This window comes from Syngnathoides biaculeatus, chromosome 14 (genome assembly GCF_019802595.1).
Source record: "Syngnathoides biaculeatus isolate LvHL_M chromosome 14, ASM1980259v1, whole genome shotgun sequence".
Lineage (NCBI taxonomy): Eukaryota > Metazoa > Chordata > Actinopteri > Syngnathiformes > Syngnathidae > Syngnathoides > Syngnathoides biaculeatus.
This window is the reverse complement of record NC_084653.1, coordinates 21117870-21137144: the sequence shown is the minus strand read 5'-3', so window position 1 is coordinate 21137144 and position 19275 is coordinate 21117870. Positions and strand designations below refer to the sequence as shown.

Here is a 19275-nt window from a genome sequence, read left to right as displayed (position 1 = left end):
ATCTGCTCAAATGTTAAGACCATCCATCCATTTTCTTTGCCGCCTATCCTCACAGGGGTCACGGGGAGTGCTGGAGCCTATCCCAGCTGTCAACGGGCAGGAGGCGGGGTACACCCTGAACTGGTTGCCAGGGCACATAGAGAGAGACATGAGTCACACTGACAATAACACCGAGGGGCAATTTAGAGTGTCCAACAAATGTTGCATGTTTTTGGAATGTGGGAGGAAACCCAATCGGGCACGGGGAGAACATGCAAACTCCACACAGGCAGGGCCGGGATCGAACCCGGGACCTCAGAACTGTGAGGGCAACGCTTTACCAGCTGAGCCCACTGTGCTGCCCAATCTTACCTAATATCTTACATTTAATCCAGTAATCTAGCCAGAATGTTAAGTATAAATAAGGAAGTGACTAGGACATTTCCATCCAGTTTTCGTCAAAGATACGCTTACTGTTAGAATTTTAGCACCCGTAAAGGTTAGTAAAATGGAACGGTGCGCCAAATTTAAGCAAAACAATAACAATCTGTTCACATGTTAAGTACATATCATGGTCACATTCATGAAACCAGGACTCCTTGTGGCAAAAATCAACTGAATCGTGTGTCGTTACTAAAAATGAAAAGTTGACAAACGACCTTTATATATATATATATATATATATATATATATATATATATATATATATATATTATTCCAGTGTGGCATTAAATGCTCATAGGACCAAATCATGTCGTATAAAGGAAAGCTTGGGACATTAGCGTCTACTAGCCCCAAGCGCTCGCCAATCCAAAATCTACCCAGCAACAAAAATCACGGTGCAGCGCAGCAACAACGTTCTTAATGCAGAATGGCGATGACGCAGACCAACCGGGGAGAAACTAAATTCAACGTGGAAAAATAACTCATTCAGATTTTTTTGCTGCTCCGGTGCTTTCAACTCTAATATTATGATCTTAAAAACAGCAAGGTGGAAACACAGGTGAAGAGGGCACCAAAGGAACATATCACATGTGAAAGGAGGGCAGAGGTGTTTATGTGATGTGCATGAACTTGAAGTAATGAGGGGGGAATAAAATTGCTGCTGGCAACCAAACTGGTCAGGCGATCACTCCAGACACGTGCGCGTGCACACACACACACACACGCTGACAGTCACGCAGACCCACATTATTAAGGGGGTGCGGTGGATGGCGGGAGGGGCACCCTACAAGAGTCGGTGTGTGAGAAGGTCATAAGAAACACAGATTGATAAGTAGGACAGAATGGTGATGTCACTCAATTATGATCGCTGATGTACATATGTGTGTTATATCTAAAAATGGACGGACGCACAAAAGTAAAGCAGCCGTATTTGAATGCATTTAATGGAGATGCTCTCTTAACGCGTTACCTACTTTCTCTTCATTTACTTGCAGAAGCGTGCAAGTGCAGACACCCAAACAGACTGGGGGGTTGGGGGGATGGGTTACTCTAAGAAGCTTAGACAGTTGTGTGTATGAATGAGTGTACGTCTGTACATGGTTGAGTACGCGGGAATAATGGCGCCACGACGCCCCGCCAATTGTGTGTGACTGAGCACTGTTGGAGGGTATATTGCAGTGCAGGATTTATTAAAGGGCCCAGATTACCCTAAAAGCCTTATGAACGTGTGTGTGTGTGTGTGTGTGTGTGTGCGCGACTCTTACACATTCGTGTGTGTGCTTCCATTAGTGTGCATCTGCATGTGTGCGTGTGTGTGATTTAACCAATAAACATGATGACCAACCAGTCATTGCGGTTGCAAATAGTACTGTAGACAGTGAAGAAAATAAGTATTTGAACACCCTGCTATATTGCAAGTTCCCCCACTTAGAAATCATGGAGGGGTCTGAAAATTTCATCGTAGGTGGGATGGAACTCATCATTCGTCTTCCTCCAAACACGGTTAGTGGAAATATGACCAAAAAGTTCCATTTTGGTCTCATCTGACCACAAAACGTTCTCCCATGACTACTCTGTATCATCCAAGTGGTCATTGGAAAACTTAAGATGGGCCTTGACATGTGCTGGTTTAAGCAGGGGAACCTTCTGTGTCATGCATGATTTCAAACCATGACGGCTTAGTCTATTACCAACAGTCACCTTGGAAACAGTGGTCCCAGCTCTTTTCAGGTCAATGACCTAGTCCTGTCGTGTAGTCCTGGGCTGATTCCTCACCTTTCTAAGGATTATTGAGACCCCACGAGGTGATATCTTGCATGGGCATCCACTCCAATTGAGATTGACCGTCATGTTTAGCTTCTTCTATTTTGTAATGATTGGTCCAACAGTGGACCTTTTTTCACCAGGCAGCTTGGCAATTTCTCCGTACCCTTTTCCAGCCGTGTGGAGTTGTGCAATTTTGTCTCTGGTGTCTTTGGACAGCTTTTCGGTCTTGGCCATGTTACAAGGTTGAGTCTTACTGATTGTATGGGATCGACGGGTGTCTTTATGCAGCTAACGAACTCACACAGGTGCATCTGATTCAGGATAATAGATGCAGTGGAGGTGGACTTTTAAAGGCGGGCTAACAGGTCTTTGAGGGCTAGAATTCTAGCTGATAGACAGGTGTTCAAATACTTATTTGCAGCTGTATCACACAAATAAATCGTTAAAAAAAAATCATACGTTGTGATTTCTTGATTTTTCTTTTTAGATGATCTCTCTCACAGTGGGCATGCACCTACGATGAAAATGTCAGATCCCTCCACGATTTCTAAGTGGGAGAACTTGCAATACAGCAGGGTGTTGAAATACTTATTTTCTTCACTGTATGTAGTAGTGGATCACTCTCTGAATGTATGACTTCATCAAAAAATGCCCCACCTACTAGAATCCAATCAAAGATCTGAAGTATCATAATATATGGATTGGTGTAAATGAGATACATGCAAGTCCTCTCATGTCCCAAAAAAACATTTTTTGTTTTCATTGTATAGGTTCAGACTGTTCCAGAAACTTCACAAGTCCCTCAGGTCTCATCGAGTCTCCAGGGTTCCCTGACAAATACCCCCACAACCTGGAGTGCTCCTTCATCATCGTTGTGCCCCCCAGCATGGACGTGAGTCTCACTTTCCTCACCTTTGACCTGGAGAATGACCCCTTGCCTGGAGCAGAGGGGGACTGCAAGTACGACTGGCTGGAAGTTTGGGACGGGCTTCCTGGAGGTGAGACACTGGTCCGATTGACACGTTCGGTTGTGGTTGGCAATAATGTTCTGTTTTGATGGTTTTGAAGCACATATTACAAATACCATCCTAAAAGCCACTGATTATAGTGTGGTATGATGATCGTGCTTATCCATCCATCCATCCATTATCTGCTGCTTTTCCGGGTCAGGTCGCGGGGTAAGTAGCTTCAGCAGGGATAGCCAGACTTCCCTTTCCCCAGCCAATTCTTCCAGCTCTTCCGGAGGGATCCCAAGGTGTTCCCAAGCCAGTCAAGGAACATAGTCTCTCCAGCATGTCCTGGGTCGTCCTCGGGGTCTCTTTCCAGCGGGACATGCCCGGAACACCTCACCAGGGAGGCGTCCGGGAGGCATCCGAATCAGATGCCCCAGCCACCTCATCCGGCTCCTCTCAATGCGGAGGAGTACCAGCTTGACACTGAGCCCCTCCCGGATGAGCTTCTAACCCTATCGCTAAGGGAGAACCCGGACACCCTGCGGAGGAAACTCATTTCGGCCGCTTGTATCTGGGATCTTGTTCTTTTGGTCACGACCCGCAGCTCATGCCCATAGGTGAGGGTAGGAACGTATATCGACTGGTAAATTGAGAGCGTCGCCTTTCGACTTAGCTTCCTCTTTACCTCAAAGTCCGCATCACTGCAGACACTGCACAGCATAGTGAGCAAGTGGTTAGCATGTCTCTCTCACAGTTCTGACTTTCAGGGTTCAAATCTCCCCTCGGCTCATCTTTAATGGCGTTTTGCACGTTCCCCCCGTACTTGCGTGGGCTTTCTTAGGGTATTCCGGTTTCCTCCCACATCCTAAAAACATTCCGAGCCTCTTGCCCGAAGAGTTTTGGCATGACCCCAATGAGGGCAAACAGTACAGAAAATGGGAAAATGGGTGGGTGTGACTCATTAGAGCGGAGACCTCTGCTAAAACCAAACTATCAACAAAGGGTGGATTGTATTCGCTTCTGGGGGGTGCAGAGTTCTATTCATGGCAAGTCGTTGACTCAAACTGCGATCATGAAGTCCTGTAGATGCACTTTCGTCCAGATCTTCATCAAAATCTAAAGGAGTCTTGGCCCTTGTGCTACTCAAGAGGTCTGTGTCACAATGACTTGAGCATTTTTGTCAAATTCAATTTCTGCAAGTTTGCCTCTCTCTACATTCTTTCTCATTTGCACACTTCTGTGTTGATGATACCGCGGCCATTTTGTGGCGGATTCCACTTAGTGAAGTGAGATGAGTGTTTCGCCCTGCCTACATCTGTATTGATTTACTCGGAATGCCAACTATTCTAGTAGCTATGCGTTGGTTGATAAAAGCCGAGCTTCCAGGCAAAATGTTGGCACCTGCCTCGGAGAAACCGCATATGTTTTCGTGGGGAAAATAAAGTGAGAGTTATCGAGTGGAGGGAGAGAGGGAAAAAAAAAGGAGGTGAGGGGGTTAGGATATTTTTGTTCTTGCTGCTGGAATTACTGGATACAGTTGAGAGGGACAAATCCTCGGCAAAGAAAGACTGGATGCAGTTTAAGAGATGGAAGACGAGAGGAGAGGAAGAGGGGGCTCCGCGGAAAGGGCTGAGCCGCAGAACAGAAGGAAGGATGTGTTAAGATGAATAAGTGGAGGCCAGAAGACCTCTGGTTTGTGTCCAGGAAGAGGATGGGAGAGAAGAAAATGGGAGGATTTCAAGGAAGGCAAAAAAATGCGATTACAAGAAAAAAAAAAACGTGCAATCTGGAAAGGAAAAATGCTATGATATTTCTGTTGGGAATATGAACTTGTTGGGACATTATAATTGCAGAATCTCATGTAACATGAGGCCTTATACATGTTTGACTGTCTCTAAAAGGCGAATATAGCACAAAAAACACTTGTGAAATTGTAAAAAATTAAAAACAGCCCTAAAAAGATGTCATTACATCTTTATTTTCCGTCTATCAATATCAATATTGTAGGATTTTGTTTTTTTGGATGAAAATGCGCAAGAAAAAAACCAATCGCATCAAGACGAGACAGTTGAGTCAGGTGACACAAAGGCTGGGAAAGGAAAGTGAAATCGTTTGGAGGATGTTTCAAGAGAAGGAAATCCAAAGTACGAGGTCAAGAGGTGAAGGACTTTTTGTTTTAGTGCTTGCAGGGGACAAGAGAGGGAGAAAAAGATGATGACAATGTGATGAAATTATGATGCTCGAGCTGCAGAAATCCGATAAGAATTCATATAGATTTACTTACATTACAAAGATAGTCGTGCATTTTCAGCCAATTGTCTTCGGGCTTTGCTCTTCTTACTATAATTTGTGGGGAGGTTTTCAAAAGTTTTTTTTTTTTTTCCTTCTTCCTCGCAACGTTATCAGGAGAAGAGTTATTACTATTGTTTGCTCAAGAGGCCTATTTCAAATATCTAGCATTTCCAAAAGGGAAAAAAAAAAATCAATAGGTCTGATCGATTGCGGGCTGTTTTCTCATTTTCTACCTCCTCCACGGACTTCAACGTGTGTGTCTGCGTGTGTGTGTATGCATGCGCGTGTGTGAGGAGCATTCGGTACGTATGAATGAGTCATCCTTGCTCGGGACCCTTTACACAAACACGCACACGCACGTGCCCCCCTGGGGCCCGAGATCATGCTCATCGCTTTGTGTTGACATATACAAGTTGCTGTTTCAGAGAAGACGACAGTAGATGCATCACTTCAGTCCCTGGATTCTCACACACACACACACGTTCGTCTGGATGCCCGATTAAAGTGTAGTCTAAAACCACATCCAGCCTACCTTGCTAGGGATGAAAGATTAGAAGGGAGGTGATGACAGGGAAAGGTGTGGTCCGGACCATATTTCAGAAGAGAGGAGAATGAGAGAGGCTGTGGGGAGCAATCCAAGGAAGAAGGATGTGAATAAATGAAGAGAAACTGTTATAGACGGTATGAAAGGTAGAACTGTTATAACTTCGCAAAAATTTCAAGGTATGTTTGAGATACTTTTTACTTTGTATTAGTTGGAAGAACTATAATTGTATTGTGTGTCCACCAGTATGGCTGCTTCTTACTGATATTAAAAGTCCGATAATCCACTGCATGATGTCCAGTCCACTTTCACGTGGCCGTCCCCATCACTCTGTTGGCGTTCATTACCATTCGTGTAGTCTGTAGAAATGAGGCTTAAATGGTACTGTATCTCAGTCACACACATTTGAAAAATGTACGGGTGTGGTCAATCATGGCCGCAGATATATAGTTGCGGGTGTGTGTTTTGTTTGTAATTCTGAGTGTATCCCTTTAAGAGTGGAGGGGGCCGGTGTCAGGTAAACTGGAAAAAAAGACGCTAGGCTGTGGTTCACTGCGCTGGACTGGTTTTCATGTGCGCTGAGAGTGTGCGACAAGTGCGCAATTACGCAGTGGCGCAACTTAGAGGGAACATTGGTCAAGACTACACAAAATAAGCTACGTCTTTCCATGTCAACGTATTTGTACTTATAATAAATTTTATGCAGGTGATTTTTCATGCTCGACTGTGCAGATTTGCGAGTGCGATGGCGCGCAGGCGCATACGCGCCAATCAAATCAAAGTGACTGTCAACTTTTCGGAGCGCCAACCTGTATAAACTACCAAAAAAAAGTTTTTCAATGATTTTTATTGTAGCTTTTTTATTGCATTTCCCCATAATGATAATATCTGAAGTCTAATTATCAAAGTCTATTTAGTGGCATTATTGTGTTCACAATTGTATTCATGTGTAACTTTCTTCACCAACTCTAAATGCTGACCCTTCGGCTCGAAATTACAGCATCCATCCATATTGACATTGCAATAATGCTGTAATAATCCGTAAGATTTGTGATATACGGCCGTATACGTAAGATTCACCATAAAATCCGTATGAAGTACGGCTAAACCGTACGAGTTGACAGGTACGTCAATGTGTTTTCTAAACTAGTTCTGTCAGCATCGTTAGCTAGTGTTAGCTTTATTCACTCAGTTAATTAGCTAGCCACAAGTGGGTCTGTAAAGCCAATGTTTCCATTTTCTCTTCTCCATTTGTAAACTGGAGCCGATCCATGCCAACTTTTTGGCATTGGATTGGTCAGCTGTTCATCACAGGCCATAAAGAGAGACGGGCAACAATTCACGCTCACATTCACACCAAAGGACAATTAGTCTTCAATTAAAGGCATCACTCGTAGCGTCACGGTTGGGAATGGATAGGTTTCCAATGACGTCACCACAGTCCTTAGACCAATCGGATAAATTAATGATGGAAAAAAACTTCACGCTTTACCTTTCACCTGAGTTCTCTGACCTCTACGATACACAAGATGGCATCATTGGAAACCTATCCATGGTGAAGGTGTGGAGGACCTGAATGCAGGGAAGCAGGGAACCAAGGCAGGAGTAGAGGAATCTCAAAATTCTTTGACTCTAAAAACAACTTAACAACGTAACAACCCCAAATTCTCAAAGTAACAATGTATGATTTAACCTCAACTAGAAACTCGACATGACTTTCAAAAACAAAGCAACCTGTGACGAGGACAATGGACCAAAAAGAACTGAAACTACTAAACTAAGACAATGAGAAACACCTGGACAGGAAACGAGTGTCTGGAGGGAGCTGATTGGTCAACACAAGGGAGGCGGGCAAACACCAACAGGTGGACACAAGCCACAAAATCAGAGCACAAAACATGGAAGACGGGAAAAACAAAACCAACCCAAGCAAAACTGAGAACATGACACCGAGTACCGAATTCAGGCGAGTGCATCACTACAGTGTCAGTTGCTCACTACGTCAAGGTGTAAATGTCGTGCTAAAGTGCCCACTCGGTGAAAGGAATTAATTCATTTTCTTGAAAACATTTAATGGATTCTTATTGTGAAGGTATAGACATTGTTCATGTCAGAATTGATTGAAAGTGTTTCCCTCGTTCTGATCCCCAGTGGGCCCACTGATTGGTCGGTATTGTGGAACCATGGTACCGCCAGAGATCCATTCATCAACCGGGATCCTCTCTCTGTCCTTCCACACTGACATGGCTGTGGCTAAGGACGGCTTCTCGGCGCGGTACAACATGACCCACAAGGAAGTCAGCGAGAGTAAGTTGGTGAAAAGTTTGTCATTTTTTTTCTCCCCCGTTTGCAAAACAAATTCCAATACTTAATATTTGCTTTTCTTGCAGCCTTCCATTGCAGTAATGCGTTTGGCATGGAATCTGGAAAGATCACCGATGAACAAATCACGGCTTCATCGAGTTTTTATGACGAAAACTGGCTGCCGCATCAGGCCAGACTCAACTACAACAACAACGGATGGACGCCCAACGAGGACAGCAACAGAGAGTACATACAGGTAAGGCAAACGAGCTTTTTCCAGTCTGGCAAAAGTTATTTTTTCCATTCCAAAAGCACCTGAGTGCGACCACATTCCTGAATTGCAGAATCCTCTCGCTATCAAAATAGAAATCTGAACTGAAACGAGTTTGCATTGTTATTTGAGCAGCGTATTTGTCCTTGCGCTGGCAGGTCACACATAATAACACGGAATGGCTATATTTGTATCAGTAGGACGGAGAGAGCGAGAGTGGGTGGCGCGGTGTTATCAAGGTTTAGCAGCTCGATGCCTCAGTAAGGCATTGTTTACTGTGTTCCATCACAGTGCCAACTTTGTGCCAGCCACTTGCCAAGCCTGAGTTATGAGCTTGTCTGGTTCATGGGGAGGAAGGGGAGTGTGAGGGTTCATGCACCGCTCAGACAGAAATGGATTCGGCGCAGCCAACGGGACCCTCCTTCGTGACACCCCCTTCTGTAAACAATAGATTATCTTGTTGGTGTCACCTTCCCTTAGCCTCTCAAAGGCAGCCCGAGTCTGCTTCATATTATATGATTTACGAGATCTTCATTCATTTATAAAGCATTTATAATGACATTATTGCGAGTAATCAGCCAGGAGGGTATTGTTTATCCTTTAATCTCAAAACATAACATGTTTCCACGAAAATGTTGAATTGCTGCTGTTGTATTTGTATCCCATAACCCGTGGACATCTAAGCTTGAACGCGTTTCATTTCAGGGTACTAGTACAGGAAGTGCTCAGTTTACAACATTACTGTAGGCACACATGACACTTGGAGGTTACTGCAAGAATATGTTGTCACACTATTCTTAACTGTTTTTCATTGAATCGATTTGCATTAACGGCATAGAAGTGTTTTGTTTTATTTAATTTTATGCTATATTTGTGATTTTATTACTGCCTTAAAGTGCCACTGTCATGAAATGCATGATTTTAGTATGTTATTAATGAAAAAAAACGACAGCTGGTATGGACCCATCCGTTTTTTCACCACAAAACATGATTTTGACATATGGGTTTTTGTCACTCCTGCCATGAAAATCCTCTCGACGGATTTGTTTTTGAGAAGGAGCAGGAAGTTGGGCAGTAGTGCACTCAAGCGGTCTCGTCTGTTTATACTAGTTTTACCTGCTAGAAAGTAGCTCGTTGTTCCTTCGTGTTAGCCAAAATGCCGGCTTATTGTAACGCTGCATATTGCTCAAACACTTGGTAGGATGGATTCGCTCTTCATACTTTGCCTCAAGATGCGGTTCGTTGTGAAAAATGGATTGCACAGGTGCAAAGGAAGAGAGCTTTGCGGGTTTCCAAATGACAGGTAGGCATGTATACAGCTACTAAAAAAAAGTCGGGAGGATAGATTCGCTCTTCGTACTTTTCAAAAAGACCCAGTTCATCGTGAAAAATGGATTGCACGGGTGCAAAGGACGAATGCTTCGTGGGTTCCAAATGACAGGTAGGTGTGTATACACAGCTACTAAAAAAAATAAAAAATAATCGTTTGGGAGGGAGGGAACGTAATCCTCTCAGAATGTTGCAAAAGATCCGCGCACCTAAGTCAGGGGTGCTAAATGTGTCGCTATACCCGTCGGCGAGCCACTGCCGAAGCTGTGCCTCGTCCACTGCGATCACAGCTGCAGCCGGGGTGGCTCATTCCGGCGCCGAGCTAGGGTGGCTCATCGTGGCGCCGAGACGGGCCGGGTCGGCTCGTCGCGGGGTCGTCGTTGCTCGCGGGCGGGTTGTTTTTATAACCGCCGCGCGGAGGTGGGTTGGACGGGGAGGTGGTTTGGGTGCATGCGGTTTAGCCGTTATCCGCATATCATCTAAATATGGCTCGAAACGATAGGCTAATATCGCCCCAGTCACTTCACTCGGTTGTGAGATGTTCTCTTCTTCAAAAAGAGCTTCCGTGTCTGAAGGCGCATGTCCCATAGTAGGGGCCACAGCGGGTTTTCAGTGGTGACTGTCCCAGTGTGACGTCATGGACAGAAGAAGCAGCCAATATGACGACCACTTGGATGTCGAATGAGTTTTCCGCAACTTTGTGAATGGAGCACACTTGAATGTTAGAATTTGAGAGTCATTCCACTGAACGACGTGGATTTGTTTGTCCAGATTTTTATTATGTTGTTGTTCATGTTTCCAACCCATTTTATTTGTTTACGGCCTAAAATGGAAGCACCCATCTCAATCTGGAAAAATAAATGACGATGCAGGTTTCAACTTCCCCACTTGAGAGAGAAAATCACGAGGATGTCTATGCAGCCGTGCGTCTGTAATTAATTGATTTCTGGGGCATGGTTGCACTTTCATAACAAAGGAAGGAATAAGTAAATGGCAAACATTCACATACCATATTCCCTGATGAAAATATCACAACAAAAAACCTGTTCATGCATGCATGCCTTAGGCTCTCTGCAGTCTCATTCCAATGGATGGACTCCTTTACATTTATTCAGGAGACATGTTTTTGCTCATAAGATTGGCTGCCTTATGTATAGACGTACTGGCTTCAGCTTCTAAAACAGCTGTGTTAAAACAACGATTGATGTGAACAACAAGTTCAATGGAATAGAAACGCGGGAGCAAATGTCAGCACTCGACTGTGGCCAACGTCTGCCGCATGAATCACAGGAAGGGACTGCAGCCAAAACATAGTATGAGGTCAAGGTCCCATCAGTCTGCACTTTCTTCCTGTCTTAGTGTCCAAACAGATAATGGATTACACTTAAAGGTCAAGTGTCATCCCTATAAACATTCTAAAGTACATATTGTAATGAAAAATACATATAACATGATTCACTTCAATGTCTATACGAAAAAATAAATATGAGCGAAGAGCGCGTCATCCATGCGCAAAGTTGCGGAAGTCTCATTCGACATCCAAGTGGTCGCCACATTGGCTGTATCTTCTGTCTGTGACGTCACACTGGGACATTCGCCATTGAAAACACGCTGTGCCACCTACTATGGGAGACGAATACGCCCCTTCTGACAACGGAAGCTCTTTTCGAAGAAGAAAACATCTGACAACCAAGTAACGTGACCGGGGCAATATTACCCTATCGTTTCGAGCCATATATAGGTGATATGCGGATCACGGCCAAACTGCATGCGACTAAACCACCTCCTTGGCCGATCCACCGAGCGACGGTGACGCCGTGGCCAAACCGCCTCCCTGTCCGATCCACCTCCGCGGCGTAGATGGGCCACCGCAGCCAGGTGCCATGATGAGCCACCCCGGCGGCGCCGCGTCCGCCGATCACAGCTTTGGCAGGGGTCGCACATCGACACTTTTAGCACCCGTCTTACGGATTGCGTCCCCCACCAACAATTTTATTTTTTTTTTTTTTTAGTAGCTGTATACACGCCTACCTGTCATTTGGAAACCCGCAAAGCTCTCTCCTGTGCAATCCATTTTTCACAACGAACCGGATCTTGAGGCAAAGTATGAAGAGCAAATCCATCCTCCCGAGTGTTTGAACAATATCCAGCGATGCAACAAGCCGGCATTTTGGCTAACACGAAGGAGCACTGAGCTACCTTCCAGCAGGTAAAACTAGTATAAACAGACGAGGCCGCTTGAGTGTGCTACTGCCCTGTAGGTCACTTCCTGCTTCTTCTCGAAAGCATCTCTCGAGAGGATTTTCATGGCAGGAGTTACAAAAATCCATATATGTGAAAATCATGTTTTGTGGTGAAAATAGGGCTGGGTCCATACCGGCTGCCGTTTTTTCATTAATAACGTACTAATAATCATACATTTCATGACAGTGGACCTTTAACTGCTCTTTGCCGATATATTTGTCAAAATATAAAAGTAGTCGTACATGAATAGTTCCGTGCTTGCTCCTTCCTTCCAATGTGTTCGGCTCACGTTTGCATGTCATGATGACCGTGACACTCGTTCATTCATCGGACTGTGACAGTTTGTGACAGTCGGCTGGAAATGTAGGCGAGGCTCGCATGTTGTCTTTCCGTCTGTCTCTGCTGCTGACCAGTCGCATTGTTGTGAGGCTGCTGCGTTCCATTGAGACCCTCAGCTGTTTCCTTGTGTTAACACCCGGCGCTGTGTAGCCGTATGCGGTTGTGTCTTGCTGTGTGTGTGTGAGCGAGGAAACGGCTCCTGTCTTGACAAGCAGCTGTCGTAAATGCCATCATGCCTGTCCGGTACTTAAATCTTGCACCTTGTGCATCTGTGTGTGTGTGTGTGTTTGTGTGTGTGTCCATGCACGTATGTCCGTCTGCATGTCCATGCGGCTGAAGCTTGCTTTGCAGTGCCAACCAATAAAAGTCTCTTTGACACAGTTTCCGCGAAATTGCCACATCCGAGACGCGGCAGTTCACGCAGCGCCCAAGAAAACCATACATGTCCGTGTCCGGTCCCAAATTTTGGTCGTACCGCCCAAGTCTGCGAATGTTTGGTTTGACCTCAGTTACATTGCCATTTGCATGAACTGCGGCCACAGGAAATTCAATCAAGAAAATTCTAGCTTTAATAGGCACTACGAAACTGGCTCGGTACTATTCAGCTCTTTCTATTGTTATTGCTCCCGCATTGTGGTCCAGTGTGAGGCTCGGTGCAGATTGATGATGCGAGTGCCGGTGGCTGCGTTATTCCAACAGTTGTGTGATTGATGAGTGTTCATTCCAGGGAAGCTTCACTTAGCATCCGTCTCTACCGCTCTGCTCCAGCTCCTATTTGGTCTTCACCTCCTTTCTTTTTTTTCTGCATCTCACTCACTCCTCACCTCTTCTCACCCCCTCTTATCTATTCTTCTCCTCGGCTCAGGACTATCGATTACGTGTCTTGGTGGATCTCTGTCTGGCCCTAAGTGAGCAAGTGTGTGTGTGTGAGGTGGGAGTAGTCTAAAACACCTGTCTTCCTGACAGGTAACAAATGGAGCATTTTACCTCCCATGGGGGGGGGGGCGTGTTGTACCCTGGTGGGCCGCTCAGCACTCACATGCATAATATACACATCACAATCACACATTGTGACTGAGCTTATGCTTCCAACATCTCGAGTGTTGTTGTTTGCAGTCACATTGTCATCGTCCTTTTCTAAATGCCGGCCTTTGGTTTTCCGCACAATTGGAATTTAAAGCCCAAGTGTCATCCCTATAAACATTCTAAAATAGATATTGTAATGAAAAATACATATACCATTATTCACTTGAATGTAAATACGAAAAAATAAATATGAGCAGAGAGCGCATCATCCATGCTCAAAGTTACGGAAGTGTTATTCCACATCCAAGTGGTGGCCATATTGGCTGCATCTCCTGTCCGTGACGTGGCCCCTACTATGGGACACGCCCCTTCTGACACAGAAGCTCTTTTCGAAGAAGAGAACATCTCACAACCGAGTGAAGTGACCGTGGCAATATTAGCCTAACGTTTTGACCCATATTTAGATGATATGCGGCTCACGGCCAAACCGCATGCAGCCAAACCACCTCCCCGCACGATCCACCTCCGCGCGGCGGTGATAAAAACAACCGACGACGACGCCATGTTGAGCCACCCTGGCCCGGCTCGGCCCCACGATGAGCCACCCCAGCTCGGCGCCGAAATGAGCCACACCGACCGAAGCTGTGCTCGGCACCAATGGGTATATCGACACATTGAGCACCCCTTACTTGGGTGCGCGGCTCTTTTTTTACATTCTGAGAGGAATAAGTCCCCCCCCCTCCCAAATTATTATTTTTTTCAGTAGCTGTATACACACCTACCTGTCATTTGGAACCCACGAAGCTCTCGTCCTGTGCACCTGTGCAATTTATTTTTCACAACGAACCGGGTCTTTTGGAAAAGTACGAAGAGCGAATCTATCCTCCCGACTGTTCGAGCAATATCCAGCAATACAAAAAGCCAGTTTTGGCTAACACAAAGGAGCAATGGAACAATACTAAATACTAAAAGAACAATACTACTTTTAACTTCCAGCAGGTAAAACTAGTATAAACACACGAGCAATGCAACGAGCTGGCATTTTGGCTAACATGAAGGAACAAAGAGCTACCTTTCCCCAGGCAAAACTAATGGAAATAAACGAGTCCGCTTGAGTGCGGTACTGCCCTGTACGTCACTTCCTGCTTCTTCTCAAAAACAAATCCCTCGAGAGGATTTTCATGGCTGGAGTTACAAAAAGACATAAACATCAAAATCATGTTTTGTGGTGGGGGAAAAAAAATACCCATGTCCATACCGGCTGCAGTTTTTTCATTAATAACATACTAAAAATCATGCATTTCATGACAGTGGACCTTTAAACGCTTGTGTAAAATGTGTACATTTGCACAGTTCGTTCTTGCATAATGTTGTCCGAGTTACAGTAATTTTTTTAAAAATGTTTCCAGGCCATAAATATAAAATAATCTCTTGAAAAACAATTATAAATGGTAGTATTTTCAGCTTGCTTTGTGCAACATGACATATTCTTACCACACAGATGTTCTGTATAATGTTGTGGCCCACACCTTTCACATTATTGGCTAACCTTTTGATAATGCAATAAATGAAATAAATCCTCCTTTGTAGCTCATATTAAAATTGTTTTACAAGGTTACTGAAAGTCATTGTGAGGCTTTACTTTCTGAGCCCGGGCTAGCCTACACTACGAGATGTCCCTAATTCATAAAGAGTTCAGACAAAGAGTAGACACAAGGTCAAAATGGCGGTTCAGGTAAAATGCCACGTATATTAACAGGAGGCAGCGCACGCAACGCGGCTTCCGCAATCAGGCTGGAGAGGTGATTATAACTATTGTATGGCAGGAAATTAAAATGAGCCCTTGGTCATCGCTATCGATCTGCCAAAGGAGAGAAAAAAAAAAAGCAAAGGCGGAACGTGCGATGAGGCGCATAAAGGAGAATGGCGAAGGTGAGAGATGGACGCTGAATCGTTGATGTCTGCATTTGCATGTTTATGTCTGTCTCCGAGCTGTCTTCCCACTTTTAAGACATTAATTGCGAGGACCTGTTGACAGAGTGAGGATTCAGGGTCTAGGACTTGAATTTCAATTTGATTAAATATAGATTAGTGCAAATTAAGATGCAGGACGTTTTTTTTTTTATGTTCACGTCACCTCGCTTTCCACGAGGGCAAGTTTTATCTGCCAAGGAGTCGTGTTGTGGGTGGATTGTTTGTTTGTGTGCAACCTCTTACAGGTTTTCTAATACATATGCCCATTTATAATAATGGGGAGGTTATCTTCCAGTGATGTTTGCCATAAAATGTGGTTCAACATTTGCATAAATGTGCCGCGTCTATGCAGGGCCAGAAGCTGTAATGTCAAACCAAGTTTAATGTGGAAAATCCCACATGTTCTTATCCCCCTCCTCCCCAGCAGAGTGTAATTTGTCATCCTCTGGGGGTCTCAATAACTTATCAGCCCAGTTTTATGTTGATGCAGATTTTAATTTCTTCCACGATCTGCACACACAGGTGGACCTCTACACTTTGAAGGTGATCACGGGCATCGCCATGCAGGGCGCCATTTCCAAGGAGACGCAAAACTCGTACTATGTGACCACTTTCAAGCTAGAGGTCAGCACCAATGGCGAGGACTGGATGGTTTACAGACACGGCAAGAATCACAAGGTAGGCTGAGACCTTAGCCCACCCACTCTCTCATAATCCCCCCGCCTCCCTCAAGAGCACGGGTCGGAAGAATGTCAACTACAAATAGTGTGCGTAATATTGGATGACACAGAGGCTTTGACATGGGTTTATGTGCTAATGGCTGAAAGAAATATGAGACGGAATATTCAGCAACAAGTTGACCGCAATCCAAAAAAAATCCCACCTGTCTGTCTGAAATTACAGCCACCATCATTCATTTGTCTTAATTTAGGGCTTTTTAATGACCGGGCGCAGGTCGCCAAACTCCTAATGATACCTTACATCACTGCATGTGACCACACGGCGCAATCTGCTTTTCCCATCACATCTGGTTAATGTTATTTACTTGTAAAAAAAAAGTTCTGATTATTGTCAGCCCGAGAGAACACTTTTCTAAGATGCTCCTCTGACGCGTCGAAGCATCCGAGTTCCATTTCAGTCAAGGGATGCTGTGGCGAATACAAGCAGATGGTGTCAGAGGTCTTAAACTCGCTGCCACTGCGGTTTGATGGGAAAAGCATTCCTGCACTGGACTGGTCCAGCGGTTGCGGCTGTTTTCGCCATCATCGACGTTCCTCCTGTGCTAGCGGTCCACACATTTTGTCTTGCGGTCTAACACCATGTCAAGCGCTCGCCTGCAAACCCTTCAGGAACACTCATGCAAAGCCGCTCGCTCGCGGAAACATCCGTGCAAAATGCGCTTCAAAGTCTCGAGAAGCAGTCACAGGCTTCTGGCTCCTTTTGTGAGATGAAGACTCAAAAAGGTCCGAGACGGCCGGGGAATCGATAAAGGCGTCGCTTCTTTTAAGGGTTTCTTAAAAAAGGAAAGTTAAAGAGACAAACATCATATCGAGAGATGGTAATCAGGCTACGCAGATTGAATTTTTCATCGCCGAAGCATTCGAGTGACTCAGCATCTAAATGGAAAGAACCAAGTTTGATGATGACGTTTTGTGGTTGGTACCAGCGCCCGTAATCCCGCTTCATTCCGCGTAGCCGTGGAAAGCTGTTTCACAGCTCACTGATGACAGCGACGCAGATGGGGCCTGCATGTGTTACTCACGTTTTCGGGGGAGGGCTTTACATGGTGATAATATCTCTCCCTTGTCTTGTATAAATACACACACACACACACACTGTATGTTGCAACCATGTTGGAGGGGCCCTGAGCACTCAAGGACGTTTTTGAATGTGTGCCTTCTCACTTGCCGTACTGTGAGTGTGCATCACCAGGGAGCTGGATGATAAACAACATAAAATTCTACTGCAGTGCACTTGTTCGGCTCTGGTTATTCAGCATTACAAATGCCGATTTTTATCATGGTATTCTTCTTTTCCTTTCGGCTTGTCCTATTAGGGTTGCCACAGCGTGTCATCTTTTTCCATCTAAGCCTATCTCGTGCATCTTCCTCTCTAACACCCACTGTCCTTATGTCATCCGTCAACCTTTTCTTTGGTCTTCCTCTCGCTCTTTTGCCTGGCAGCTCCATCCTCAGCACCTTTCTACCAACATACTCACTCTCCGGCCTCTGGACACTTCCATACCATCGAAGTCGGCTCTCTCTAACCTTGTCTCCAAAACATCCAACTTTGGCTGTCCCTCTAATGAGCTCATTTCCAATCGTATCCAACCTGTTCACTCCAAGAGAGAACCTCAACATCTTCATTTCTGCCACCTCCAGTTCTGCTTCAGTGCCACAGTCTCTAATCCGTACATCATGGCCGGCCTCACCACTGTTTCATAAACATTGCCCTTCATCCTAGTGGGGATTCTTCTGTCACATAACACACCAGACACCTTCCGCCAACTGTTTCACCCCGCTTGGATCCAATTTTTATCATGCTATTACCTAATATTATTTAATTTCACTCAGTATTTTGGGGCGGGTTGCTCATTCCAGAATACGGCCACTGATCACAAACACCGTGGCTGTGCCAAACTCCATGTTGAAAACACATGTAAGGATTTGCAATCAGAATTGTCGGGTGTGACCACTTGCCCGAGTCAACATAACAAAAAGGGTTTTCAACTGTGAAGACACAAAATGAAAATAATTGTCAAGTCAGTTTATTAATGATACTTGACATGGAAAATAAAGACATCTTGCAAAGTGCAAAGATGTCACAATGACAGGTTTTAACAATGAGATCAAGTTGAGTGTTTCTTTGCCATCGGTAACTCCTGGCCCAATATGCATTTTACTATTCAGTAGTGGTGTACTTTTGACGGTACTTATGGTGAGGGATTGTATTGAAACTTTCCGAAATATGTTTGAAAAAGGGCAGCACGGTGGCTCAGCTGGTAAAGCGTCGATTCCATCCCGGCCCCGCCTGTGTGAAGTTTGCATGTTCTTCCCGTGCCTGCGTGGGTTTTCTCCGGGTACTCCGGTTTCCTCCCACATCTCAAAAACATGCAACATTAATTGGACACTCATAAATTGTCCCTAGGTGTGATTGTGAGTCCGACTCTTGGTCTCGATGTGCCATGCAATTGTCTGGCAACCAATTCACGGTGTACCCCACCTCATGCCTTTTGACAGCTGGGATAGGCTCCAGCACTGCCTGCGAACCTCATGAGGATAAGCGGCAAGGAAAATGGATGGATGGGTGGATGTTTGAAAAAGTAACGTTTTTACTGGGCCATTGTCATGTAATTGTTAGGCTTGGGTTCCTTACTTCTTTCGTTTGTTAGTTTGTACTGTCCTCACCCATTTTAACGCTGCAGTGTTAATTTATAAAAGATGAATCAACATTTTTGGATGTATATACTAGAGAAAGAAAACCCTGTGGCAATTTATCTGTTGATGAAATTATTTTATCAGCCTGTGCCCGATGGCTCTTCTGAGCTGGTGTACCTCACACGGCGAAGCAGCCGCATTCGAAGTGGCGTTAGCGTCTAGAATGCATAAATCATTAAACAGCAGTGGTCAAAAGGATTTTTTTTTCATGTCTGGATCCCATTACAACAAGCTCAGATGGAAGCATTTACTGAGAGAATGTACCTTTACATGAATGACAGATGAGAAAATAAGTGTTTTACTGGATGCCTCGGAGATCAACTACAGGCTCGTACACGTGCAGCAAAATCGAAGTCCTTAATAAAGTGACCA

At 44.8% G+C, this 19275-nt stretch overlaps 1 protein-coding gene across 2 annotated transcripts in view; it reads left to right on the top strand.

Annotated features, from left to right (window-relative positions):
* LOC133512594 (neuropilin-2-like) overlaps nucleotides 1-19275 on the top strand; it is a 111053-nt gene that overhangs the window by 33143 nt on the left and 58635 nt on the right. For both annotated transcript variants that reach the window (XM_061842375.1, XM_061842376.1), the window contains exons 4-7: nucleotides 2961-3188; nucleotides 8131-8286; nucleotides 8370-8539; nucleotides 15989-16144. In XM_061842375.1, coding sequence (XP_061698359.1) covers nucleotides 2961-3188; nucleotides 8131-8286; nucleotides 8370-8539; nucleotides 15989-16144 — 710 coding nt within the window. The remainder of the gene's footprint in view (nucleotides 1-2960; nucleotides 3189-8130; nucleotides 8287-8369; nucleotides 8540-15988; nucleotides 16145-19275) is intronic.